Genomic DNA, 27,587 nt, shown 5'->3' with positions numbered 1-27,587 from the left:
CTTCAATCAAATGGGCCTGCAGATTTCATAGATTTTAAAGCCCGCGGGTAGCAGCAGGCCCTGATTGTCAGCTGGTAAATTAGAGTATTGCAAACATTGGTTACACTGTCTCTGGAACCTTTCGGAAATACAAAATGGATTATGGGTTTGGATCGAACGCCCCTGGCAATGATGTATAAGTTCTTAATGTTATGCCGATAACCAAACATCTCACCCAGTAACTTGGTTCAAACGCAAATCCTGGTAGATTGGCTGATGCTGTTTAATGGTGTACTCAGCAGTACCCCAGGTGCATGGCGACAGGTCTTTAAATAATGTGGACTAGACAATCCAGTGATCAGTGAACATCGATCCAAAAGTACTGGGTAGGTTGATTGGCTGTTGTTTAACGCCGCACTTAGCAGTATTCAAGCTTTTCGGCGGCGGTTTGTGAATAACCTGAACCAGACAATCCAGTGATTAGTGAACATCGATGCCCAAGACTGGGAATGTGGTACGACTTAACACACACGCAATTACGGTGATTGTGACTAACATACGTGTATGTCAGATATATGAAGCATATACATGATTCTATTATATAAGGTGATTTTTTTTGTCAGATAAAAAATTACACTGGCCCCGAGAAAAGCTTCAATCCCAAACTATAGCTGGAGACAGTACTGCTTCCCTAAAGCTTTTGGTAAGTATAACACATAAACCCAAGTCTTTTACTGGTATTTTATACCTCATGTTTGTCATAAAAGACACATTTAGAGGTTTGGCGACGCAAACGAAAAGAAACGCCCTCCGTGGGTATATTTACGGTATTACATTTAGTTATTTAATGATTCATTGCAAGCCTCGTTAATCAATAACATGCAGTTATTAGTTATATCAGTCTGGAGGCTGCACTGATGTAGACGTACTACATGACTCATCATTTGTTGGTCATCACGGAGTCAATAGACTGGCTGCGATGATAAAGTAACGCAGACACCAAGGATAGAGAACTGAGAAGTCAGTTGTTGTCCCCCAGCATTAAAACAGATCAATACAACACTGTCGAGCGAAATAATTGTAGGATATACTGCTCAAAGTGAAGGAACACCCGATTGTTTGTGACAGCTGTGTATATTGTACCATGGTCTATAGTTAAAGAACAACCTTATTACGCATACACATAATTATGAATTATCGCGACATAATTAAAAATAGGAACATGAAAGAATATGGTGGTTCACACACACACTCAGAGAGAGACAGATAGACAGATACACAGACAGTCAAAAAACAGACGCACACAAACTCAGAGAGACAGGAGAAACACTCACAGAGAGAGACAGACAGAGAGAGAGGCTGACACATACACACTCAAGAGAGAGACAGACAGAGACAGACATACACACACACACAGAGGGAGAGAGAGAGACATACACTTGACTTGACCAACCCTATCCCTAACAAGGATTTCCAGTATGCAAACCGAAGCAAACACCAAGGACTACCTTTCCAACATACTACCGATCTCTAAAGAAAATCTCGCCACCACAGACCCAGATGTTCTTCTACAGTTGAGGCGATGGTGAAGAAGAGCTAGTGGTCGCTGCTTCTCAAACACCATGTCCTAAACACTGGGCAGAAGCCGGGTTGAAGATGATATTGTGAACACCTGGTAAGATAATGAAATCCAGGAAGGAACCACTAGGAGACCTTGGAATTTGTATAGATCTTGGATCTTGGACAGTTCCACGTGTTTCTTTCCACACCACTGTGTAATCGTTTATCGCTTCATTCAGATGAGAAAGAACTCGAATGTCTTCTTCGATGAAAGGGACCCACGAGTGAAACTTTGAAAAGTGCCCTAGCTAATTAGGAATTGCTTAATAGTAAATGATATTCAAGAGATTTATTAGACTGAGAGGAATTATTAGGTGCATGGTGTATAGGCCCAGTTATATCACGGCGCGAGAGTTTGACGTGCCAGCAAAACTCGAAGTATTCAGAGGATACTTGCTTCACAAAGGGACGTAACTCTGTTTTGTGAAGTAGCCGTCCAAGACCACATGGTAGGTAAGACTTTACTAGCCTGCACAACACACTATCACCAGCAATATTGCCATGAAAAGCCTTGCAGGCAATAATTGTAATTACATTAAACTATTTTCAGGTCTGGCGAATACTTTCAATTTACGCATGCGGACATAATGGCTGTGAACTATGAAAAAGAACTGCTCGTCCAGGTGAGATAATCATATGCACACCTGATGACATGTTTTTGCATCATCCTTGTTACATTTAAGGTTGGATTGTCATTGGCAGTTAAACTTAAAGCTAATACAAAACAGCTGTGACGTTATTCGGTTATTCGCTTGTTAGTCTTAGTGTGAGGACTACTGAAAATCCGCTAACGCATGCGGTGAAGCGACACCTTTCTGTGGTGAACTGTCTATCCAGTGAAATGACGCCGATATATGAAAGGGTAAGCAGAATTAAGAACGGCCTTATATGTGTAATATTGGTTCTCTTTCCCACTAACCACTAACACATGCCGGCCAATGTTATGCACCTTGGTGATATTTGGATTTAGTGAGTGAGTGAGTTTAGTTTAAGCCGCACTCAGCAATATTCCAGCTGTACGGTGGCGGCCTCTTAATAATCGAGTCTGGACCAGACAGTGATCAACATGAGCATCGATCTGCGCTAATGGGAACCTATGACATGTGTCAACCAAGTGAGCGAGCCTGACCACCCGATCGCATCTTACGACAAGCATACGACCTGTGAAGGCAAGCATGGGTTGCTGAAGGCCTACTCTACTCCGGATCTTCACGGGTATTGGATTTATTATATATCGTGGTTATATCTGGTTTGCGGATATACAACATGTTATACATGGATTAATAATATGTACAGTGGTGATATCTATTTTATATGCGGTATACACGGTGGTGTTATCTGGTTTAATGTTATACACCATGTGATATCTGGATTAAATATATGCACCATGGTGATATCTGGATTTATGATATACATGGCAGAGTTATTTGGTTTAATGATACACACTGATGTGTTATCTGGTTGTATTATGTACAGGGTGGTGTTATCTGGTTTACTGTTAAAGATCATGTGATATCAGGATTTATGATATATTCCGTGGTGATACCTGGATTTATGACATACACGGTGGTGTTATATGGTTAACTGTTTTATACCGTGTAATATATGGATGTATGATAAACATGGCGGTGTTATCTGGTTTAATGTTATGCATAATGTGATATCTGGATTAAATATATGCACTATGGTGATCTGGATTTACTTGGATTTATGACTTGCACGGCGGTGTTATCTGGTTCAATGTTATACACCATGTGATATCTGGTTCAATGTTATACACAATGTGATATCTGGTTCAATGTTATACACCATGTGATATCTGGTTCAATGTTATACACCATGTGATATCTGGTTTAATGTTATACACCATGTGATATCTGGTTTAATGTTATACACCATGTGATATCTGGTTTAATGATATATATCGTGTTATGTAATATGTATGATTTACACAAGCGACATCTAGTGGCAGTAGGTGACAATTATCTGTATTTATTGATTAAACACTGTTTATTGTTTCTTCAGACAGGTGAGGGTCATGGGCTGACGATATGGACCGCCGCCGTCTTCATCGTTGGTGAAATTGCGGGTTCGGGGGTGCTGGCGTTACCGAGCGCTGTCGAGGGTGCAGGTAATACCCCTTACATAACCTTCATGGTCAGTATAACCTTACTTTAATGCTGAAACATGGTCAGTATGTATGGCTAGTTTTATAGCATTAATTATACATGTACTTTTGGGAATTGGCAAGTAAACAACATGCGTTACATCTGCGTTAGGTTTTCATTTATTAAAACAACACGATGTTTTAAGATTAGTAACTTTAGTACAATGTTTTGAGCAAGAAGTCGGCTTAGCGTAAGGTCAAAGGTCAAACTCCTGTATAATTTTCATCGATTTGCTTCATGCACAGGTAAACTGTAGCGCAAATGGGTTGCGCAGCATAGAGAAAATGTAAGAAGACTTGTCATAGTCTCTATGTTGCGCAACCCCATTTGCGCTACAGTTTGCCTGTGCTTTATGTCGTGTTTTAGCACTGCAGACAGGATTCGAGGAAAGGGAAGTAATGTTGTTCAGGAACTGTGAGACAGACCACGCTCATAACACTAGACGAGTCCACGATCCGAGTTCGCGACTTGCTGTCAAACACTGGTGACACTTGTTTTTTTCTGGAAATTCAAACTTCCCACCACTGTTGTTTTCTTTCAGGTTGGATTGGCTTGGTGCTGATCGTCCTGTGCTGCCTTATCTCGGCCTACACCGGGGACGTGCTGGGGAAGGCGTGGTGCCTGGTCAGGGAGCGGTACGAGGAGTACCAGGGTCAGGTCAGGTACCCTTACCCCGCTATCGGCGAGGTGACCTATGGAAAACCCGGCAGGTGGGTGGGATGTGCCGTTTCAGCCATACCTGGATCCTGGTCAACAAAGCGTCCGTAACGTTACGACCTGTCGTAACTCTGTAGTTTGTCATAGACTTACGAATGTTGTAGATTTGAATCGGGGCCCTGATGAGGTTTCGTATGAGAAAATCCGATCTCGAGTACATCTACAATATTTAGTAGAATGAATTTAATTTTATGACATTAAGTATGATCACAGCTATGTACCAGAAAACCTGTATGATCCAGCTTGACTACTGACTGGGTTCATATGAAAAATAGAAATTAAAATCCGTTCAAAATCACACAAATACGTTTGAATGCATCGTTTTCATTGAGAATTACGTGTTGGCTTCAGAATGTGCAGTGTTCTTTTGCCATTGGACCCCGCATGTCAAGCTTTCTAATTCTCTTGGGGTTAGACGCTGGGATGACCCACATCCTTTTTTCGCACGTGCAATCCCAGTTTGATTCAGTTACGAAAAGGGGCTCCGTTCCTCAAAGCGATAGTCACCCTAAGCTGATCGTAACTCGCATACTTCAACATAGACATACGTCAGTCGTAGCGCTGCGATCGCTTTGATGAACGTGGCGCTGACGAACAGAAGAACACTCCAGCTGTATTTGTCCTGTAATAGTATTGGAGGTGATCTGTAATAACTGTGTCTGGACCATACAATCCAGCGACTGACATCATGAGCAACATATCCACATGTACCCATACATGGACATATGAGAAATACATAAAGAAAATAATCGAGCCTGGGCCGCGCAGTCCAATTACTGACGTTATGAGCAAATGGGTACTTGTTGCTTGGCTCATTCGGCTCTGATGCCCTTATAAGGCTTATATTACTGGTACAGAAATTGTCAAATATACATAACAGAATAATCTTGGCCACGAGTCATGTTAGACATTTGAGGATTCTTTCCACTATGGGCTCTCCTTACAGGTATCTCGTGTCCTTCTCCATCAACTTCACCATGTTCGGGGTGTCCGTGGTCTTCTTGCTCCTCGCATCCGAGAACATCCAGAGTCTGCTGTCTGACGTGCACGCTGACGTGTCCTTCTGCTATTGGCTCATCATTGTGGCGGGAGTCCTTACGCCACTTACATGGCTCGGTACACCCAAGGATTTCTGGTGAGAACGGTGACTGCTCCGAAAATAACTGATACTATATGACAAAGGTATACCATTAATATATGTCATACATCTTTCTGGAGACGGGGTCACCTAACCAGGGCTACTTCCTGCTGGTTCTCAGATTATGAGTGAGTGAGTTGGGTCTCACGCCGCTTTTCCATAATCCAGCAATGTCACTGCGGGGAACACCAGAAATGGGCATTACACGTTGTGCCCATGTGGGTAATCCACATCCTTGTCATCAAAACTATTTACTTTTCGACTATCAAAAGTATTTAACAAGTAAATGCAAATACGGTAAACGTTTTCCTTGTCGTTCTTTCTCAAGATAACACGATTTTTCCTTGTTGATGTGCCGGATCGTTTAATGATATTCCTAACTTAATCTTAACACTGCCGGAAATGGAGACTCAAAAGCAGTAGCATATACAGTATGCATATCAATCAGAAAGATACTATACACTGAGGAAAATAAATAAGGAACACCAGTGATATTGATCTGGTGATCAAAATCATCTCCCTCATTTTAGCTGCTGCTTTGTCTTGGGAATAGCGTTGTCTCATTTATAACTATTGTTCAGTCTAGTGGTTAAAGGGTTGTCCCATTTGTAGCTGTAGGTTTAGTCCATAGCTGAAACAGTGTTCTCCTTTGTGTGTATGTGTGTGTGTAAGATAGGGTGCCTTTGCTTTTTAGCAAAACCTTGTTATGATTCTCAAATGGGTGAAGGAAATAAGTTAAATGCATATGCAGAAACTAAACGTTTCAGAGGGGTACACAAAGTACGAAGTCTAGACTACGAGTTGTCCCACTTCCATTTTGTTTTAAGTTGCGGCGGCTGAGTGGGCTAGGCGGCTGACTTTGTGTGCTGGCGATTAGGTGCCTGACTGAGGGTGCGGGTTCGACTCCCGGATGGGACTCAACCAAAAACGTACTAGAATTTTTACTTTACTAAGAAAGTGTTACCCCAAAATGGCACGTGTTAACGATAGTCAACACACATCCCTCCGTGTTTTCAGGCCTGTAGCTATAGGCGCCACCGTTGCTACCAGTATCGCCTGTGTGGTGCTGTTCTCCAACATCCTGGTAGACAACCACTACAACCATTATCCCGTACATCACACTCCTCCGGGGTTCTTGTCCTTCTTCACGGCATTCGGCACCATCTGTTTCGCGTTCGGGGGACACCCAGCGTTCCCAACCTTCCAGGCTGACATGAAGGACGAGTCCCAATTTGGGAGAGCCGTGTTCTTTGCCTACATGAGTATGTTTGTTGTTTGTTTGTTGTTTATTTGCTGTTTAACGCCGCACTCAGCAATATTTCAGTAATCGAGTGCGGACAAGATAATCCGATGATCAACAGCATAGATCTTCGTAACATAGATCTACGTGACAACTAAGTCAATAAGCCTGACCACCCTATCCCGTGAGTAGCCTCTTATGACAAGCATGGGTTGGTGAAGATCACTTTGTAACCCGGATCTTCACGGGCCGCATGAGTGAGCAAAACTGCTACCTTTTGATTGGCTGGTTCAACTTCCAGATCCAGCGATATGCGAATGTTTGAAAATACACCACATTAAGGATCTTCACCAAATAACAATTGGAGACAGGGTTGGATGGTTGTATGACGTATTTACCTCAGATTTTAGAAATATTTACTGGATAAGTGAGCTGTTTCGAAGGAATGGAATGTTCCCACGGAGAGTCCAGCGCTTATAAGTGGCCATAGGCATTATCTTTGTTATAGATTCCCAGCTGTCACCCATTTTAATGTTATTCGGCATGGTTTTTTTTAACTATTAATATCAAAGATTAGTTAATTATTACTCTATTACATATGAAAAGCTTGGTATTAAGTTTCTGTTTCTTCCATAGCTCTGTCAATAGGTTTGTACGAAGAAAAAGAATAAATATGATTCTCCACTTGCTCAGGGTCAGTCACGAGCCTCGGGTACATATTGTAGTTGTAGCCGTGACGTACCTGTCCATAGTGGAACCCAGGAAGATCCGGGTTAGAATAGATCTTCAGTAACCCCATCATCCATGAGGGTCCGGGTAAGAATTGATCTTCAGTAACCCATGCTTGTCGTAAAAGGCGATTAACGTGATCGGGTGGTCAGGAACGTTGTGACTTCGTTGACACATGTCATCGTGTCCTAATTGCGTAGATTGATGCTCCTGTTGTTAATTACTGGATTGTCTTGTCCAGATTCTGTTATTTACATATAGCCACAGATGGCTGGAATATTGATGAGTGCGGCGTAAAACTAATCTCACTCACTCGCTCACTCACTTATCCCTGTCTAGCCTCGTGTCCATGTTGTAGTTGTGTTGGCGATGTACCTGTCCATATCGACACCCTGTCTAGCCTCGTGTCCATGTTGTAGTTGTGTTGGCGATGTACCTGTCCATATCGACACCCTGTCTAGCCTCGTGTCCATGTTGTAGTTGTGTTGGTGATGTGCCTGTCCATATCGACACCCTGTCTAGCCTCGTGTCCATGTTGTAGTTGTGTTGGCGATGTACCTGTCCATATCGACACCCTGTCTAGCCTCGTGTCCATGTTGTAGTTGTGTTGGCGATGTACCTGTCCATATCGACACCCTGTCTAGCCTCGTGTCCATGTTGTAGTTGTGTTGGCGATGTACCTGTCCATATCGACACCCTGTCTAGCCTCGTGTCCATGTTGTAGTTGTGTTGGTGATGTGCCTGTCCATATCGACACCCTGTCTAGCCTCGTGTCCATGTTGTAGTTGTGTTGGCGATGTACCTGTCCATACCGACACCCTGTCTAGCCTCGTGTCCATGTTGTAGTTGTGTTGGTGATGTACCTGTCCATATCGACACCCTGTCTAGCCTCGTGTCCTCTTGTAGTTGTGTTGGTGATGTACCTGTCCATACCGACACCCTGTCTAGCCTCGTGTCCTCTTGTAGTTGTGTTGGCGATGTACCTGTCCATATCGACACCCTGTCTAGCCTCGTGTCCTCTTGTATTTGTGTTGGTGATGTACCTGTCCATACCGACACCCTGTCTAGCCTCGTGTCCTCTTGTAGTTGTGTTGGTGATGTGCCTGTCCATACCGACACCCTGTCTAGCCTCGTGTCCATGTTGTAGTTGTGTTGGTGATGTGCCTGTCCATATCGACACCCTGTCTAGCCTCGTGTCCATGTTGTAGTTGTGTTGGTGATGTGCCTGTCCATACCGACACCCTGTCTAGCCTCGTGTCCTCTTGTAGTTGTGTTGGCGATGTGCCTGTCCATACCGACACCCTGTCTAGCCTCGTGTCCTCTTGTAGTTGTGTTGGTGATGTGAATGTCCATATCGACACCCTGTCTAGCCTCGTGTCCCCTTGTAGTTGTGTTGGCGATGTGCCTGTCCATATCGACACCCTGTCTAGCCTCGTGTCCATGTTGTAGTTGTGTTGGCGATGTGCCTGTCCATACCGACACCCTGTCTAGCCTCGTGTCCTCTTGTAGTTGTGTTGGTGATGTGCCTGTCCATACCGACACCCTGTCTAGCCTCGTGTCCTCTTGTAGTTGTGTTGGCGATGTGCCTGTCCATACCGACACCCTGTCTAGCCTCGTGTCCTCTTGTAGTTGTGTTGGCGATGTGCCTGTCCATACCGACACCCTGTCTAGCCTCGTGTCCTCTTGTAGTTGTGTTGGCGATGTGCCTGTCCATACCGACACCCTGTCTAGCCTCGTGTCCTCTTGTAGTTGTGTTGGTGATGTGCCTGTCCATATCGACACCCTGTCTAGCCTCGTGTCCTCTTGTAGTTGTGTTGGCGATGTGCCTGTCCATACCGACACCCTGTCTAGCCTCGTGTCCTCTTGTAGTTGTGTTGGTGATGTGCCTGTCCATACCGACACCCTGTCTAGCCTCGTGTCCTCTTGTAGTTGTGTTGGTGATGTGCCTGTCCATATCGACACCCTGTCTAGCCTCGTGTCCATGTTGTAGTTGTGTTGGTGATGTGCCTGTCCATACCGACACCCTGTCTAGCCTCGTGTCCTCTTGTAGTTGTGTTGGCGATGTGCCTGTCCATACCGACACCCTGTCTAGCCTCGTGTCCTCTTGTAGTTGTGTTGGTGATGTGCCTGTCCATATCGACACCCTGTCTAGCCTCGTGTCCCCTTGTAGTTGTGTTGGCGATGTGCCTGTCCATACCGACACCCTGTCTAGCCTCGTGTCCTCTTGTAGTTGTGTTGGCGATGTGCCTGTCCATATCGACACCCTGTCTAGCCTCGTGTCCTCTTGTAGTTGTGTTGGCGATGTGCCTGTCCATACCGACACCCTGTCTAGCCTCGTGTCCTCTTGTAGTTGTGTTGGTGATGTGCCTGTCCATATCGACACCCTGTCTAGCCTCGTGTCCTCTTGTAGTTGTGTTGGCGATGTGCCTGTCCATACCGACACCCTGTCTAGCCTCGTGTCCTCTTGTAGTTGTGTTGGTGATGTGCCTGTCCATACCGACACCCTGTCTAGCCTCGTGTCCTCTTGTAGTTGTGTTGGCGATGTGCCTGTCCATACCGACACCCTGTCTAGCCTCGTGTCCTCTTGTAGTTGTGTTGGTGATGTGCCTGTCCATATCGACACCCTGTCTAGCCTCGTGTCCATGTTGTTGTTGTGTTGGCGATGTGCCTGTCCAAACCGACACCCTGTCTAGCCTCGTGTCCTCTTGTAGTTGTGTTGGCGATGTGCCTGTCCATATCGACACCCTGTCTAGCCTCGTGTCCTCTTGTAGTTGTGTTGGTGATGTGCCTGTCCATATCGACACCCTGTCTAGCCTCGTGTCCTCTTGTAGTTGTGTTGGCGATGTGCCTGTCCATACCGACACCCTGTCTAGCCTCGTGTCCTCTTGTAGTTGTGTTGGTGATGTGCCTGTCCATATCGACACCCTGTCTAGCCTCGTGTCCATGTTGTAGTTGTGTTGGCGATGTGCCTGTCCATACCGACACCCTGTCTAGCCTCGTGTCCTCTTGTAGTTGTGTTGGTGATGTGCCTGTCCATACCGACACCCTGTCTAGCCTCGTGTCCTCTTGTAGTTGTGTTGGCGATGTGAATGTCCATATCGACACCCTGCCTAGCCTCGTGTCCTCTTGTAGTTGTGTTGGCGATGTGAATGTCCATATCGACACCCTGCCTAGCCTCGTGTAAATGTTGTAGTTGTGTTGGCGATGTACCTGTCTATACCGACACCCTATCTAGCCTCGTGTCCATGTTGTAGTTGTGTTGGCGATGTACCTGCCGGTGTCGACAGTCGGCTACTTCGTGTACGGCAAGACCCTTGATCCTAACGTGCTAAAGACCGTGAGCAGCGGCCCTATGCTATACGTTGTGGAGATCGTCATCACCATCCATCTGCTCTGTGCCTTTATCATCGTCATCAACCCATTCTGTCAGGAGCTGGAGGAAATCCTTAAGGTACCCAAAGGTCAGTCGTTGTCCCTGTTGGTTTTCATTGTCATCGACAACAATACTATTGTTGCTTCTACCATTATCATCACCATTGTCATCGTCGTCCGCATCGTCATTGTCAACGTTGTCGTTATCGTTGTTTCCGTCACAATCACCACCATCATCGTCATAATCACCATCATCGTTGTCATCTGCGTCATTATCATCGTCATGGCTGTCGATGTTTTCGTCGCCATCACCACCAACACCATCATCGTCTTCGTCACCGTCATCATTCTCATCCACAATGTCAATATCATCATCGTCGCTATCATGTTTTCGTGGCCATCATCATTATCATCGTTGTCGTCGCCATCGTCATTCTCATCCACAACACCACTGTCATCGTCATCATTATTCGCGATTATCACCTTTATTAAGATGATGATGATGATGATGATGATGATGATGATGATGATGATGATGATTGATCATCATCATCAAGGTTTGACTACCACAGGATTCCTTTACCTAAACTCTCTTCGAACTTGCTTGTTTTGAATCAGTAATCTCCACCATACTTTCCTCTTCAGCGTTCAACATAAGGCGCTGTCTCCTACGTACGGGTATTATAGCGTTAGTGTTGTTTGTGGCCGAGAGTGTTCCTCACTTCGGCGCCATCCTCTCTCTGGTCGGGGGCTCGACGACGACTCTGCTGGCCTACGTCTTGCCGTCACTGTTCTACCTCAAACTGTGCCGCATGGAAGGAGACTGGGATAACATGTAGGTGTCGCTACCCGGTTAATACCCGTTGTTTGTTTGTTGTTTTAACGACGCACTCGACAACATTATACATGTTTATCAGTCGTCCATAAATAATCGCGTCTGGGCCAGACTATCCGGTGACTGGGATCATGAGCATCGATCTTCATAAATACAACAAATCTTGTTTCTTTGTCGTTTAACGCCTAACTCAGTTATATTCACACTATACTGCGGCGATCTGTAAACAAGTGATTGACATCATGGGCATTTATCTTTGTAATTGGGATACGATGGAACGTATCAACCAAGTCAGCAAGTCTGACCACCTGATACTCGAGACAAACATGGAATATTGAATTCATGTACCAGTTTTGACACGGATCTTGAAGTGAGTGCGTGAGTGAGTTGAATTTTACGCCGCATTTAGCAATATTCCAGCAATATCACGGCGGAACACATCTGAAATGGGCTTGACACATTTTATCCATATTTGGGGAATCGAACCTGGATCTTCGAACGAACGCTTTAACCGATACACGACCTAACCGCCAATCAAATTATTGTCAGTTATACCATGACTTCAGTAAATACTGGATTGTATGTGGTTAATCAAAGTCATTCAGAGGTATATAATCACGTTATATACCTCTGATTTTCCAGAATCGCAGAGTGGATTTTTTAATCTTAATAACGCAATTATGGTAGAATGGAGATAAAAGCACTGTGCTTGAAAATCACGGGTATGTAACCATTTCATGCTCCGTTAGTACCCTGTTGATTAACCCTAAGCAGCCTGTTTGTCGTAAAGAGGGCGGTGGTTTGCCTTGACGTTAAAGGGCTTAATTGCGCGTCCCGCCGGAGACCTGGGTTCGATCCCCACATGGGTTACAACGCGTCAAGCCAGCTTCTGGTGACCCCTGTTTTGATATTGCTACATGTTGCTAAAAGCTACGTAAAAGCCACTCACTCGCTGTTTGTCTTACGAGTTCGGTCATGAGATCCTGAGACATGGACGTTTGCTCGTGATATCAGTCACTGGTTTGTATGATATCTATTTACACAGAACGCATAGTTCATGAGGAAGTGTAAACTTTACGTTGAGGTCAAAGAGATTTAATGTCGCGTTCGAGATTATCTCATACTAGCAATACTTCCGGGTTAGGGGAGGTCAAATTCAACATGTGAGAACTGAAAGTAAGAAACTGGCGGTGTCTTCAGCAAACTTCCAAATAAGATTAATGTCACTTAACACTTCCAAGATTCAATTTGGGGATGTTTGAAGATGTAGTAGGTAGCTGCATACTTTTTCCAGGTGTAATCTGGAAATTAACAGCTGCGATGTGGTTTTACTCAAACACGTGTTTTGCTCATTCCGCAAATTTTATTACGGAGACCAGGGCTCCGTTTCACAAAACTCTCGTAAGCCTAAGATCTCGTAAGTTTTCTCGTAGCATTTGCACCTCCTATGTTACAGTATGCCAGGTACAAGAGCTACGAGAAAAGTTACGAGGTCTTAGGATTACGAGAGTTTTGTGAAACAGGCCCCAGTATAGGAGGTGAGCGTAACTGACATACTGTAACACTGACTTACGACAGTCGTAGCGCTACGGTAGCTTTTTGGAATAGGGCCTTGCTGGTTTTGCTCATAGCCTGGTGTGGTGTTTGTTGTTTTACATCTGCCTCACTATATGACGGCAGTCTGTGTGTAATCGGATGTGGACTAGAACATCGAGTGATTGACGTTATGAACATCTACAAATGTGTAATATGATGACATGCCTCACCAAACCTGAGAACCCGGCGTCCGACTCACAAAGCGTTCATAACAATAAATTATTCGTAAGCGAGTGAGTGAACTTAGTTTTACGTCACACTCATCAATATTCCAACTATATGGTGACGGTCCGGAAATAATCGAATCGGGACCAGGAAAACCAGTAATCAACAGCATGATCTGCGCAATTGGGACCGATGACATGTGTCAACCAAGTCAGCGAGCCTGACCGCCCGATCCCGTTAGCCGACACTAACGACAATCATAGTCGCCTTTTATGGCAATCATGGGTTACTGAAGACCTATTCTACCCCGGATATTCACGGGTAAATCTTTCGTAAACTAAACGATATAGTTATGACAGCCCGTAACATTACGAACGCTTTGTGGATCGAGACCCATACCACCAAATCAAGATATTCACAAGCATGGGTTGCTTTAGACCAATTCTGACCCGGACCCTAGGAGTGTCATAGTCTTAAACATTGATCCTTTCCTCTGCATCTTTCACGGAGAGCAGGTGTGTGTATGAATTATCAATTCACATTTCAGACACGTCCCATTTCACATCAAACTTCTCAACTACGAAATAGTGCTTGTCGGAGTCGTGGCTGGCGCAGCGTCAACTTACTCCGCCATCGCAGGGTTAGCACAGCCGGGCGCCTTCACCGTGCCTTGCTACGTAAACATCACAGCGGCCATGGGTTAACATGGCAGGCAAGAGAGTGTAAAGAAGTCTCACAACAGTCAGACGTGTCGGCCGCTATAGAACATTGGTTGGCCCCTTTTAAATACTCGGATGCGTTTGAGGAGAGTGAGTGTGTGTTATCATTGACTACAACCGCTTTGTGAACGTGGGCCTTCTCTCGTCATTGAGACTGTGATAGGGAGATAGTGGACTGTCTTCAGATGAAGTGGTGGCCCAGGTGTTAACAACACCACGATGAGTGAATGTGATTTTACACCGTCATAGCAATATTCCTGAAATATCACGACGGGGTGGGGTAGGGGTGCGTGTGTCAGCAATCGATGTGGGTGTGGCTTTGTCAACTGTTGACAAGGGCAAGGGGGTGGTGTCAGCTGATCACAATAAAGGATTTGGTGTCGCCTGCTGACAAATTATTGAGGTCATGAGTTGACTGTATGGCAATTGTTATATACCCCTGCACGCTATTACATAAACTCCTTTTGTAAGTGAAAGCGTCAATAACAAGGGTCACCCTGGAGCGAGGCAAGCCATTTTTTCGTGTAAGCCCGATAGGTTGCAAAAACTAATATTTAGATAGCACCGAGGACTTGCCCAACTTTCATTTTCAAAAGCCCGGGCTTTGTTTCATAAAGGTAGCTACGCCCCTATCAGTGAGTGAGCGAGTATGTTTTTATGCCGCTTGTAGCAACATTTCAACAGTATCACGGCAGGGGACACCAGAATGGGCTTCACACATTGTACCGGCTTGACGAGCAAAGGTTTTGACCACAAAGATACCCCACATCCACACGCCCCTATCACCATCTCACCGACTTACATTACAGAGTAACCCATCTCAAAATGGCAAGTGCAAGGTCACATGATATTTGATTTCTGAAACATTAATAATTTTGAATATTGATCACAAACACACAATTTATTCCATACCTGATAAAAAACTTATGAAACTCGTGCAATAATCACTTCATGCGCACGTAATTCCTTTTTTTTTCCTGGTTCAAAATTATAGTCATTAGTGCAACACTTCAACATGCTTCATTCCCATCTGCACTGAAAATATTGTTTGCAAAAATCAGCAGTGACCGTTATCAGCATCGTATATGAGGCATAACTGCATACTTCCCATTCACGTAGAACAAACACAATGTGTTACATCTATATCTATCTATATCTGGTTATATCAAAAATTAATTTCTCCATTAACATGGGGGAATCAACTGCAAACCTTATGCAGATGAACTGCACTAGGATCATGCATGGCATTGCTGAAAAGTATGTATAACAGCCTGAAATACTTTGTAAAACTTTGTTTTAAGAATAGTTGACTGAAGTAAGTGGCTATATTTACATTAGTGACTCTTAACTTTTGATGGGAAGTATAGTAATTCTGATCTCACAACCTAATCAGTTTCTGATCAAAAGTTGGATCACTCTTTGTCCGTTCTAGACTCTCCCAGTACTCACTCCTCATGTGTGGCACATGACGCACTACTAGAGTTGGACAACAATGTTTTTTTCTTTCAAAAACACCCAAATCGTATACTCAAAGATATGCCATGTTTAAATTTAAAAGACATATTTGATTAGTGAACCGTTTGATCAGCATTCTAGAACTTATTAAGAAGTCTCTAGAAGTGTGCTTCATCAAAGTTCATCAAAAGTTCATCATCTTAACATACAATACATTTCACATAAGCATGCGATATCTTTAAAAACATCCATTTTCCAGGTTATTTCTTTGCTTCTTTTTTAATGCAGCACAAGCAATATTCCAGCTATATGGCAGTGGTCTGTAAATAACTGAGTCTGGATCAGGCAAACCAGTGATCCATAACATAGACAGTGATCTACCCAAATAGGATATGATGGTATGTGTCGACCCTGATAGTGAGTCTGACCCGATTCTTTTATTCGCCTTTTACAACAAACAATTTCCATGTTAAATGTTGACCGATCCATATTAGTGTGGGAATTTTTGTTCATTTAATCATGGAAGAGTGCAATATTCAACATTTCTTGTACCTGTTTCAATTCTTGATGGGTTGTGATGCCTTCCCAAGTGTGTGAGTAAGGCTGCACTGGAAGACTTTTATCATACAGTGTTACATATCATACAGTAATTTTTTTCTTAACACATAAATTTGTTATTTCCTTTATTTACAAATATATACAATATATACATTTTCACAACAAAATAGTTTAGTGAAACTCATATAAATATAATTCCACAACATAATCCCACCATTTTGTATCTTGTCAATAGAACTGAAATATATGTGAATTAAACAAACACATTTGTAATAGCTGGTGCAAAATCGTTAAATGAAATGAGCTGATATTGTCTATTTTTGTCTGTTTTGTATATTCAATAAAAAGTTGAATTATCCTTAACAACCCATTGTTTGTTTGTTTGAATCAACTACAGTTTATTGCTGCTGATTACAGACATACATACAACATGTTCGTAATCATCATCAATATCATTCTTCATCATTATCAATGCATCATCACTGCATCGATATCATCATTATCAGTCTTCATCATCATGGACGTATCGATTTATAGATATCATTATCATTCTTCGTCATTTTCGGTTTTTGATTTCCTGGATTTCTTTGACCTTGACCCTTGTCCATCCTGCTCTTCAGCTGACTCGTTCTTGCGTTTCTTCAAACCCTTCATCTTGCGAGTCTGCAGTTTATTCATATCCTGTTTTTGCATGTGCACGCGACCAAGCTTGGAACCAAACACATCGTGTGATATATTTTTCTTTTTCTTCGGCTGAAATTGAAGAATCATTTCCAATTCAAATGGCCATTCTAATAAAAGGTACCATAAGCATCAAACCTGTTTGGTTCAAAATAAAAATTAAAGAACGATCTCAGTGTGCTTTGATATACTGCAAAAGACAAAGTTGTCGTGTGGAAGTATTTCAATATGGGATGCCAACTTCAGCTAATGACAAGACAATAAATAACAGGAACATTTGCACAAGTCCATATGTGACAAACACTCAGCTCTATGCTAGATGGACTTCCAGCTATGTGGACCACCGACTCTGAACCAAAGAATCCAGTGATCAACAGCATGACATGTTAGGATAATACTGCCACAAACATTTTCCTTTCTAAAATAATGTGAACTGACATAGATGTGAACAGTACATTCAAGATTAATAATTTACAAGCTGCCATGCAGGAACATCACATCCAGTCATAAGATGCTAGTGTCCATTACGGTTTGCTATGGCTGAGTAGCATGTGTCATGCTGACAGGTACATTTTATCACATTTACAGGCTATACTGTACATATTTCGTACAATCATAGATAGCCAGTGTTTAGATGAAGTATGTAAATGAGAATGTGTAAAAGGAATTGATTGGATTGTTGTCCTACCTTGGCTGTTCTGGGAACTTTGAGAGCCTTCTTGTAGAGATCTGGAGATGCTAGGTGACAGCGGCGGACAGTAAGGTCCAGTGAGGGTCCCATTTCTTCCAGCTCAACACGTGGTGTCCGACTTCCAGACTTCTTCAACAACACCCTACAATGATGAATGAGGTCACATTGCTCTGAATATACTGTACCAGCAATAGTAAGCTAACTGCAGCAAGGGACAGATGACGTAAATAAATGCAAATAGCCAGTTAAACAAAAACACAAGCGAAGAACCTTTACCCCCATGAACAAATCTTCAAAGACAACCCCACTAATCTTCCACACTCTTATTAACAGACACAAATCTTTCCTGCTCAAGTTTTCCCAGGTTTATTCCCCGGATGCAAGTCTTCCTACAACTTCCACACCAACACAATTCTACTATGCTCTTCTGGGATGGCAACAGGTGAATGTGATAGCTGAAAATCAGCTGAGGGTCTGGGGTCCACAACAATGTCCACTAAATATTTTCTCCCCAGATTTCGACAGATCTCAAGATGGATTGCTTTGCATATAAATCTGCAGATTACCACAGATTTGCTGAAAATTGCCAACACTACCTCTTCCCGAAAGACGCAAATCAGCCAATCTCTTTCTCAGATCCAGGTCTCCTTACAACTACCAAAACAACACAAGCTTTCCTCATCAACACAAAGTATCCTGCAAAGTCCTAAATCACAGCAGCCATCCCGATTCACCTACTTGTAGTTCCTGATGTAGATCTTGTCGTCTGCAGATGTAACACTGATGACATGCTCCAGCCCAGCCAGACGCACGTTATTCACAACAGGTCCACGGAAAAAATCTGAAACAATAACAAACATAATGCTTTAATAAGGGGAACAGAGTTGCCTAGCGTGGTGCACTTAGTGCTTTTTTTTGTGTTGGAGGGTTTTTTGTTATCATCCAGCTATATGATGGCAGTCTGCAATTATCAAGTCAATTATAAGCTAGTTATTAACTTAAAATTGGTCTACAGCACTGAGACACCTTGACTAGGGTTAATATCACATCAAATAGTATTCTTCTTCTTCAAATGTAGTTATTGAATTTCACAATGATAAGAAAGTCGTGTTATCTTTCTTTGGTATTTATCACTACTCAATTAACAGTCCACTAAACGTAAAGATCAAGTACCATGTTGATTTATTCTTTCACAGTTATATAATCATGATTACGTCATAAATATTAAAGCAAATGGAAAATTAGTCAGGTCAAGTCACTTTTTTAAAGCTCTTTTTTTTCAAGAAAATGACGGTTGAAGCCCTTGGATGTTCAGCATGACATTACTTAATATTATTTATCCCATGTAGCACGAGATGTAGCACTATTCATACACCTCATCTTTCCATCATACATTATCAACTATTAACAAGATGCTGTTGCTGGACCCTCTGCCACAACAGCATGACCGTGTACCTATCATTAGATTCTTGATCCTTCTGTACTCATCATCATTGTCAAACAGTTGGCCCGCGAACAGCAAGCACGGCTTACACCCAAACGAGCTCTTGGAACTCTGAAAATACCAACATCAATGTCTAACTGACAGATACTACTGTTATCCTAATCACAAGAATGTGATTATCAAGTGATTGACACCAGTAGTGTTGAAATGCATAAATAAAATGTTCATGTCAGCAAGTCGGACCATCCGATCACGTTAGTCAGCTCTTACCACACGACTGGGTACCTGAACACAAACTCTAGCTTTGTAGGAAACTGATATGACATCTACAGACTGCTGTAATATTGCTGTGTGTTCCATCATACAACAATCAAACAAGCTCCAAAAGCTGGCACACTAACTCAAGACTGTCCACAGTAATTCGTCAATAAGTCAAACTGTACACGTATGCCTGTATCTGTTTTGTTCTCAGGCAAAATTGTTGTTATAAATTACATTTACTGATTAATCAAAACCCAAAATAAAGAAAATCTCCAAAGCTCCATAGTTTCATTCACCCTGTGTGTTCACAACAGTAGCAGTAATTAACTTCAAGTAATATTAACACAGATCAAATGTCAAATATAGGGGTACTTTGTTTTAGCCCGCATACTTGCTAAAATAAAGATATGACAAACCATGCATTGCATAAATCAAAATGACTTACATCAAATTCGAACATGGACTTAAACTTGTCAACTCCCAGTTCCACCATGTCCAAAACGTGATGGTCGTACATCCGACCTGTAACCATGGCAACACAACATCAGCGAAATCATTTATATCATTTCCATGAAAGATTGACATGTACTTGTTATGAAGGGTGTCATGATACGGAATAGTCCAGCTACATGGCGCCGATCTGGAAATAATCAAGCCTCAACCAGACAATCCAGTGATTGATATCATGAGCACTGATTGATGCAGTTGGGAATGGGATATGATGGCCAAGTCAGCGAGCCTGATCACTTGATCCTGCTAGCTGCCTTTACAACAATCATCGGTTGTTGAAGATCACTTTTAACTTGGATCTTTGTAGATGGCAAAGGGGTTTGAAATAACAGTTGAGCATCATTGTCTTGATATCTATGGGACCAAAAATATCATGTCATCGGTTCCCAACTGCGCAGATCGATGCTCATGCTGTTGATCACTGGATTGTCTGGACCAAACTTGATTATTTACAGACTGCAGCCATGTAACTGGAATATTGCAGAGTGTGGTGTAAAACTAAACTCACTCACTTATTTGTAAGAGTGAGTATATGTGCTTCCTAATTAATTCCTTCTTAATCAATCCTAATTAAACAACAAACAAAAAGTGAAACCTTCAACTCCATTAGCCCTAATTAGCTTACACAAATCCTTTGAATCCCTTTAATCCTTTCTGTGTGTAAACGTGTGAAAACAATCTCAGTTCAGAGGGATACTTGCCCTGGAATGGACGGTGAATAGAGAGTTTCTTTGCAAATATTGAGTTTTGCTTCTTGGGACCATGAAATTATATTGAGATATCCCAAATATCAAGACATGTGTATCGAATTAACAGAGTGTAAGTAATGATAGATTATGAAGTATTTTGCCGTGACCTAGATGTCATGTCAAGACAACCGAAATATCAAGATATCAGAGTTTGACACAATGGTGCTCTAGTGTAGTTTGTGTGAAAATCTAATATATTGTGTTGAATCATTAGGGAGGTTATCATGTTGGTATGTTTGTTGTTGACCAGACAATCAATGGAACAATGTAAGCAATGATCTGTGACAGATCAAACATGTCACTGAGTCTTATCATCAAATCCTGTTGGTCTTCTCTCATATCCAACTCAACTCTGTTCCAACTCAATGTTTGTAATACTGATGTAATGTGATAGTATCATGTCATGGCCAGGGACACCATGTTTAACTATCGGAGATAGAGTAGATGTACTGGCATGATGAGACAAGCATCTTCACTTCATCTCCCAGTACCTCAACAGAACACTTACCCATCACCATGTTGTCAGGCCTCTTCTTGGAGTGGGAGCCAAACAAGAACAGAGAGTTGTCACTCTTTTCTGAGAAGAACTCCTGAGAAGAACAACATTTATCTTGGAAATACATTAACTGATCACTTAAAACAGACAAAATCACAAATCATATCTGCCATGTTTACAAGTAGATTCTAAACAATAAAAACTTATATAAAGAAGAGAGTTCTATTGTTTAACTCCTTTACTATTAGAAACACAAGATTGGAATTAATCCCTACTCCTTTATCATTCATGAAGTACTGAACTAACAGTAAAAACACGGTTAAAGCAATTTGTTTTTCCCTGACACATATCTTTCATTCTCCAGTTTTACAATTGATGAACACTAACTTCATTTTACTACAGCTCATTCAAAATCCGTGAAGGTCCAGGGTAGAACTGGCCTTCAGCAACCCATGCCATAGAAGGCAACTGTGCTAGTCGTAAGAGGTGACTAACGGGATCAGGTGGTCAGACTCGCTGACTTGGTTGACAGATCGATGCTCATGATGTTGATCACTGGATTGTCTGGTTACAGACCACCGCCATACAGCTGGAACATTGCTGAGTGAGGCGTAAAACTAACTAAACTCACTCACAGTTTATTCAAATGTGATAAGCAAGATCGCAATGATGGACAACTAGTATCAACAACATACTTGACTTACTCACCAAAGACGTCTGGTCTTCAAACGGACGTGTGACATTTTTCCTGAAAGTGATGAGTTAGTATTATCATTCTTGTTCATTATCTTCATAGTTCAGTTGGTATTTAAATGATAGTCTCATAACCACTTCTCTACATGCTCTAATGATATTCCAGATTTTTTATACTCACTCCAGGATTAACAATATTTATAGATGTGGAAATAAAAATACCTTTTAAAAGACACTGCGTGTGGTTTCTTCAGCATGTGCTGAAAAGCAAAATAAAAACAAAGTCATAACACATAAACAAACTCAACATATATAACCAAAGTTACATTTGGGGGAGATTGTTCATTCATGTTTGAACATACACAAAAGATTCTGAAAGTGAAAACACATGAGAGAATGACCAAGATCTTTTATGGATAAATCGTCTTTAAATTCGTTGACACATAATGTTTTGGGGTTATTTCAGGCCCCTTCATCAGTTCACTGTCAGTTCGTGGTCATATACTATCCAAAAAAATTAGAGGATCCTGAACTTTCAATTTGGATAGGAAGTGTAAACATTGACAAACGTTTCAAGGACAGACATCTTATGAACACACCACCATTTCACTCTATTACCACCCCTAAACACAATGCATGAAATGCCCGTGCACAAAGCAGTAGCCCCATGCATGGGGTCCCATTCTTGATTTTGACGTTTTTTCAAGAAGGTTGATAAATCACTTAGAACATTAATTTTGACATTCATCTTGCATCACACAATTGTTAGTGTTTGTTTCTAGTTGTTTGTTTTAAAATGAATACACATGACACATGCAAATCACATGCCATACACCAATCATCTTTCAAAAGCGACACCAATTCCATATAACTATGGCTGTAAGGAAGTGCAAATGGTGCTGCACTCGCAAAACATTCAATAACATCACATCAACATTGATTGACTCCGATAAATCTAAATATTTTTAACCGTAAATAATAAAATATTAAGATCCCCTATATATAACGTCTAAATGCCGCTAAAAGACATCACATGAAAGAATGTACTGTATTTCTAAAATATCAGATACTCCAGTCATGTCAAACATAGCACTTACATATTATTAATATTTTCAATGAAATGTGAGAACCTAAGTAATAAGTGACATGTTTCCAATACTGTTAATTTTGCTACCACAATCTAAACCTACCAGTTCTTTTAACACTTGTGTGATGGTCATGCTGGTGTTACCTCCCTTGATGAACATGGCCGTCTTAACATCTTCAAATATCTTCCCTTCCTTTTTTTCCAGAGCACGTTTTCCTCTCTGAGTCTTTGCTTTTCTAAAATCAAGATATTACAACTACTCTATAAAAATCCAAGTTATTCCATTATTGTAACAACAGAAATGTTCAAGAAACGTACCAAACGTTGCTTTATATATGAACCAGGTTTCATAGGTTTAAAAACTTACAGAGTGAAGTATATGCAATGCTTAGCTTTTCTTAATCTTTTTTTTTTAGTATTTCTTTGGAAACGATTTGGTTATCATAATATTTATACATCGTTTCCATAAAATTTCAAATAGCTGAACATTTAATTTATCATTCTTATTAAGGGACCCAGACCTGTACATGTACACATACATGGCCAGATTCCAGTTTGGTCATATGATGTACCAGGGAGCCTATATAGAGAGGGGAGGTGAAACTCCTCGAAAAACCGTTGAACGTATGTCTCGCTTTGTCACGTGACCAGTGGAGACAATATGGCGGCAGCTTAGTATTTAAGATTGAGCTCGGTTCATTTTTAACAGCTGATTACATTCGCTGTTGTGACAACTCGGAACCTACACGTAGAAGGTAAGTCACCTGTTCTGTTACTTCAGTTCTAGTCACATATTTGTAATTAGTGTCAGTATAAGAAAATATATTTGTAGTAAAGTTTCAAGTCGGCATCTTGTAACTCTCTGGCTTCAATTATCGGTACACAGCGAAGATAGACTGAGTTTCGTCAATAAAAGCTTCTTTCACACATTCCTTTATGTTTTAGCAGGGAAATATATCTTTATTTGAAAGGTGTCTGCAAGCAATAGTGATAGTTTTGTGACTTAAAAACATGTTGGGGTTTAATTGGGGGTGTGTGAAAAATGTGGCAGATCGCCGATCTGATCTGATGCGCCATTGAAATACTACACGCCGTTGTTTGAAGTGTGTCTAGATATTGCTCAACACCGTCTTTCACATACACCTTTAATTTTTATGAGGGGAATTTACCATCAGGCGAAAGGTGTTTGCAGGTAATAGTGATAGTTTCATAATCTATAATAAATTGTTAGGACGTACTTGAGGTGTGTGAAACATGTGCCATCTCGCCGATCTGATCCGATCCGCCATTGAAATATTCCACGGCGTTTGTTTGAGTGCTTTTGTTTCAGCTTCAAAAACTTCATTCACATACACCTTTAATTTCCATTAGGGGAACATACCATCTAGTGAAAGGTGTTTGGAAGTAATAGTGCTAATTTTATAATTTAAAAAAATCGGTAGGGTGTTTTTGAGGTGTTGGAAAATGTGCCATCTCGCGGTTCTGTTCTGATCCGCCATTGAAATAGTATAACTTTGAGTGTTTCTAGTTATTGCTCCAAAACCTCTTTCACATGAACCTTAAATATTTATGAGGGGAATATACTATGACCCGAAAGGTGTTTGCAGGTAATATTTATAATTTGATAATCTAAACATATTGTTAGGATGTATTTGAGGTGTGTGAAAAACGTGTCATCTCGCTGATCTGTTCTGATCCGCCATTGAAATACTACACAACATTTTTAGAGTGTTTCTAGTTATTGCTCAAAAAACTTCTTTCACACACACCTTTAATTTCTGTTAGGGAAACGTTCCATCTGGTGAGAGGTGTTTGAAAGTAATAGTGATGATTTTATGAATTAAAAAAATAAATGGAAGGGTGTATACATTCACAAGTATTTCATGTGTGTGAAAAATATGACATATCGTTCATCTGATCTGATCACTCATTACTACAAGCCAATGTTTGAATGTGTTTAGTCGTCCTAAAATTCATTTCTTTCAAATACACCTCTAAGTATTGAGGGGAGTATTCTATCTGGTGAAAGTGTGAGGTATGACATATCTGATCTGCTCTAATCTGCCATGGATGCCTTTGATGCTTGAATGTTTTAGTTCTGAAACTATTGTTGATATTTGACAAAACTGCAAAGGACTTTTTAACGCTTTGTGATGGTTTTAAACTTTCTGTTTTTTTAGGTGGGAGTGACTGTGTCAGTATCCATGCAATTGCGCACATGCAGGAAGACATCTGGTCATCTTCATTAACTGCCCTCTTAAAAAAATAATTTCGACTTTGCCACGACCGTCCATTTGTCCATTATAGACTGAGTGTCTGTAAGAATGAGACTGACTGAATCTACAACTCATTAACATGTGCTTAACTTTCCAAACTGTATTCCTGAAGGAAAAAGAAATAAAAATGTGTTCCTCCCTCGTCACATTTTTCTATCAAAAAGTAAAAACCAAAGTCTTACTCGTCACTTTTGAAAAGAATGTGCCTGAGAAACATATTTTTATGCAGCCTAAGCATTCCACACAAACAGAAAACCACTGAAACATAATGAGACATTATAATTGTGTAACAGATAATTTCAAATATATATAATAACAGTGTTTGCAGTTCTTTAGTTTGCCATTTGGCCATCAGGGCTTGCTGCCACTTGCAGTCTTTAAAGTCTGCATACCCATTTTGTTGAAATCAAACCAATAAAAACAAAATAGTCTTCATTGTAGAGAGTTTCACAATCCCTACAAAATCCATTAGTGAAGTGTATGGAGCACAGAGAAGTTTACACAGAGAAGTTATAGACTGCTGACATTCCTATGCGGCACTGAATATATAATACTATGAAGTGAAACTGGAAGTTATCCTAACATGAAGGATCAGGGATAATTCCTGAACATTAATACAAATTATGGGCAAGATGCTAGTTGAAAAGAAATGAGATCTAATTGACAGAAGACCACAAGGGCCTGCAGATAACTGAAACTGTTGGCCTGATACATTAACAACCGACGCTGGGCCTCTGGGCTGGCGATCGTTTCGAACGCTGTATCAAAATTGTCACATAAACAGAGAGTCTTTGAACAAGGCAATGTGTAAACACATTCTCAAGTCCTCTCATTAATCCACACATGCATCATTCGGCGACAGGAAGTGTAACCAGCTTGTTGTGACAACATTCAGGGGAGCCTACTCCAATTTACCGAGTATTACTCCGGGAGATGCTGATAGTTTCCGACAATAAACTGGTTGAAATACTGTTAAGCGCAGCCGATTTGCGCTGAGAACAAACCAAGTCGACGTGTGCAGTGGAGCATGACGAGGCACACGTTAATTAGTACAAATGGTAAGGAAAGCAAGCGAGTGACCAATCCCTGTTATAGAGTATCCCTGGATGTACCGATAAAGTAAACACACTCTAAAGAAAAGAAATATTTAATTTTATGTCAAGAGCAAGTGATCTCAATTCATTTATGAAACAAAGACAGAGATTACCTCAATAAATAGCTTACTTTACGTGAACAAGCTTTAGAAGCTATTGAAAAGCATGTGCAAATGGACGCATGTACTCAGCTGGGTAGTTGTCTAATCACCAATCACTAGCACTGTTCACTTATCAGTATTTTGATGCAGTGTCTAACCTTTAAGGAATTGCAATTCTACCAAACAATACAGAGATAACTGCAAAAATATTTATGACCCCACGTCGTTGATCCCCATAACTTCAACACCCCAACCCAATAATATTTTGAAATTATAATCTATGAAATGAAGTGTTCAAAAACTCTAATGCTCAAATAAAGTATGATAAGTATGGTACAGAATAAGAGAAAATTTATACTGTATTTATACTGTTGTCAGCCTGGGTACTACAAACATGTACCCCAGGTACGTTTCTGTATACACAGACGTACCCAAGCAAAAATAAGGATACAGAAACAAACCCTTGTACGATTTCTTCTGCACTGTGCAGGTTTCTTGATCGGAAATGTCATACTAAATGTATTTGATCTCATTATATAAGAAACGACCACACACAGTAACAAATACTTAACAGTGCACAATTCATCTCCCTATCACTAATATCAATGAACGGGGCCAACTGCATACAGTTTCGGGTTTTGGATTGTGGAATATGGGCTCGTCTGCCGTGTAGGGTACGGGGTATATTTCTGTGTTCTGATGTTGTTTAGGGTACATTTCTGTATTCAGAAACGTACATGGGACACACATCTATAGTACGTGTGCCGACAACCCCTTCTGCAAAATTTACCTAAACATATCAAGAAATTATTAGTGTTGGAAGCAAGGGTGGCACACAGAAACCAACCCATTTCTTCTGTAACTAAACAGCTGAAACAGATACAAAGATATGTCCGGAGGTTGAAGGAAACATTTCGTGGATGCAGTATTTGTGTTTACACTTATCGATTCTGCACCAGCTTGACATTTCGTCAGTAACCTTAAATTTTGTAGTAAATACAAAAAAATATATAAAAAACAAGCAAGCATTTGACAGCCATTCACTACATCATATTTAACCCCAGAAGACATACACAATTCGTTGAATAACCATGGTTTTCACTTGCAAATCCTTCTATCTCCAACAACACTACAAGACACGTGTTGTCCTGTATTTATAACCGGAAGTAGAAATATGTGCGTCTCTGGATCAGAAGACGTATGAAAGGGAAAC

At 41.3% G+C, this 27,587-nt stretch overlaps 2 protein-coding genes across 2 annotated transcripts in view; one reads left to right on the top strand and one right to left on the bottom strand.

The window, feature by feature from the left end:
* Positions 1-16,656, top strand: part of LOC137286271 (uncharacterized) — an 18,354-nt gene extending 1,698 nt beyond the window's left edge. Inside the window, exons 2-10 of the mRNA XM_067818027.1 lie at positions 603-682; positions 2,150-2,222; positions 3,625-3,730; positions 4,309-4,477; positions 5,431-5,619; positions 6,640-6,884; positions 10,846-11,052; positions 11,609-11,798; positions 14,107-16,656. Coding sequence (XP_067674128.1) covers positions 2,187-2,222; positions 3,625-3,730; positions 4,309-4,477; positions 5,431-5,619; positions 6,640-6,884; positions 10,846-11,052; positions 11,609-11,798; positions 14,107-14,263 — 1,299 coding nt within the window. The 5' untranslated portion in view covers positions 603-682; positions 2,150-2,186 and the 3' untranslated portion in view covers positions 14,264-16,656. The remainder of the gene's footprint in view (positions 1-602; positions 683-2,149; positions 2,223-3,624; positions 3,731-4,308; positions 4,478-5,430; positions 5,620-6,639; positions 6,885-10,845; positions 11,053-11,608; positions 11,799-14,106) is intronic.
* On the bottom strand, positions 16,404-27,587 carry LOC137286272 (ribosome production factor 2 homolog). Its single transcript, XM_067818028.1, has 10 exons — positions 27,448-27,587; positions 23,007-23,139; positions 22,039-22,076; positions 21,832-21,871; positions 21,136-21,217; positions 19,814-19,890; positions 19,119-19,218; positions 18,402-18,504; positions 17,661-17,805; positions 16,404-17,044 (listed from the first exon to the last, which is right to left on the bottom strand). Exons 1-10 carry the CDS (start codon positions 27,465-27,467, stop codon positions 16,838-16,840), a joined length of 945 nt encoding a protein of 314 aa, XP_067674129.1. The 5' UTR covers positions 27,468-27,587; the 3' UTR covers positions 16,404-16,837.

Source organism: Haliotis asinina, chromosome 6, assembly GCF_037392515.1.
Source record: "Haliotis asinina isolate JCU_RB_2024 chromosome 6, JCU_Hal_asi_v2, whole genome shotgun sequence".
NCBI lineage: Eukaryota > Metazoa > Mollusca > Gastropoda > Lepetellida > Haliotidae > Haliotis > Haliotis asinina.
The sequence above is the reverse complement of the archived record's forward strand: the minus strand, read 5'-3'. Positions and strand labels throughout refer to the sequence as shown.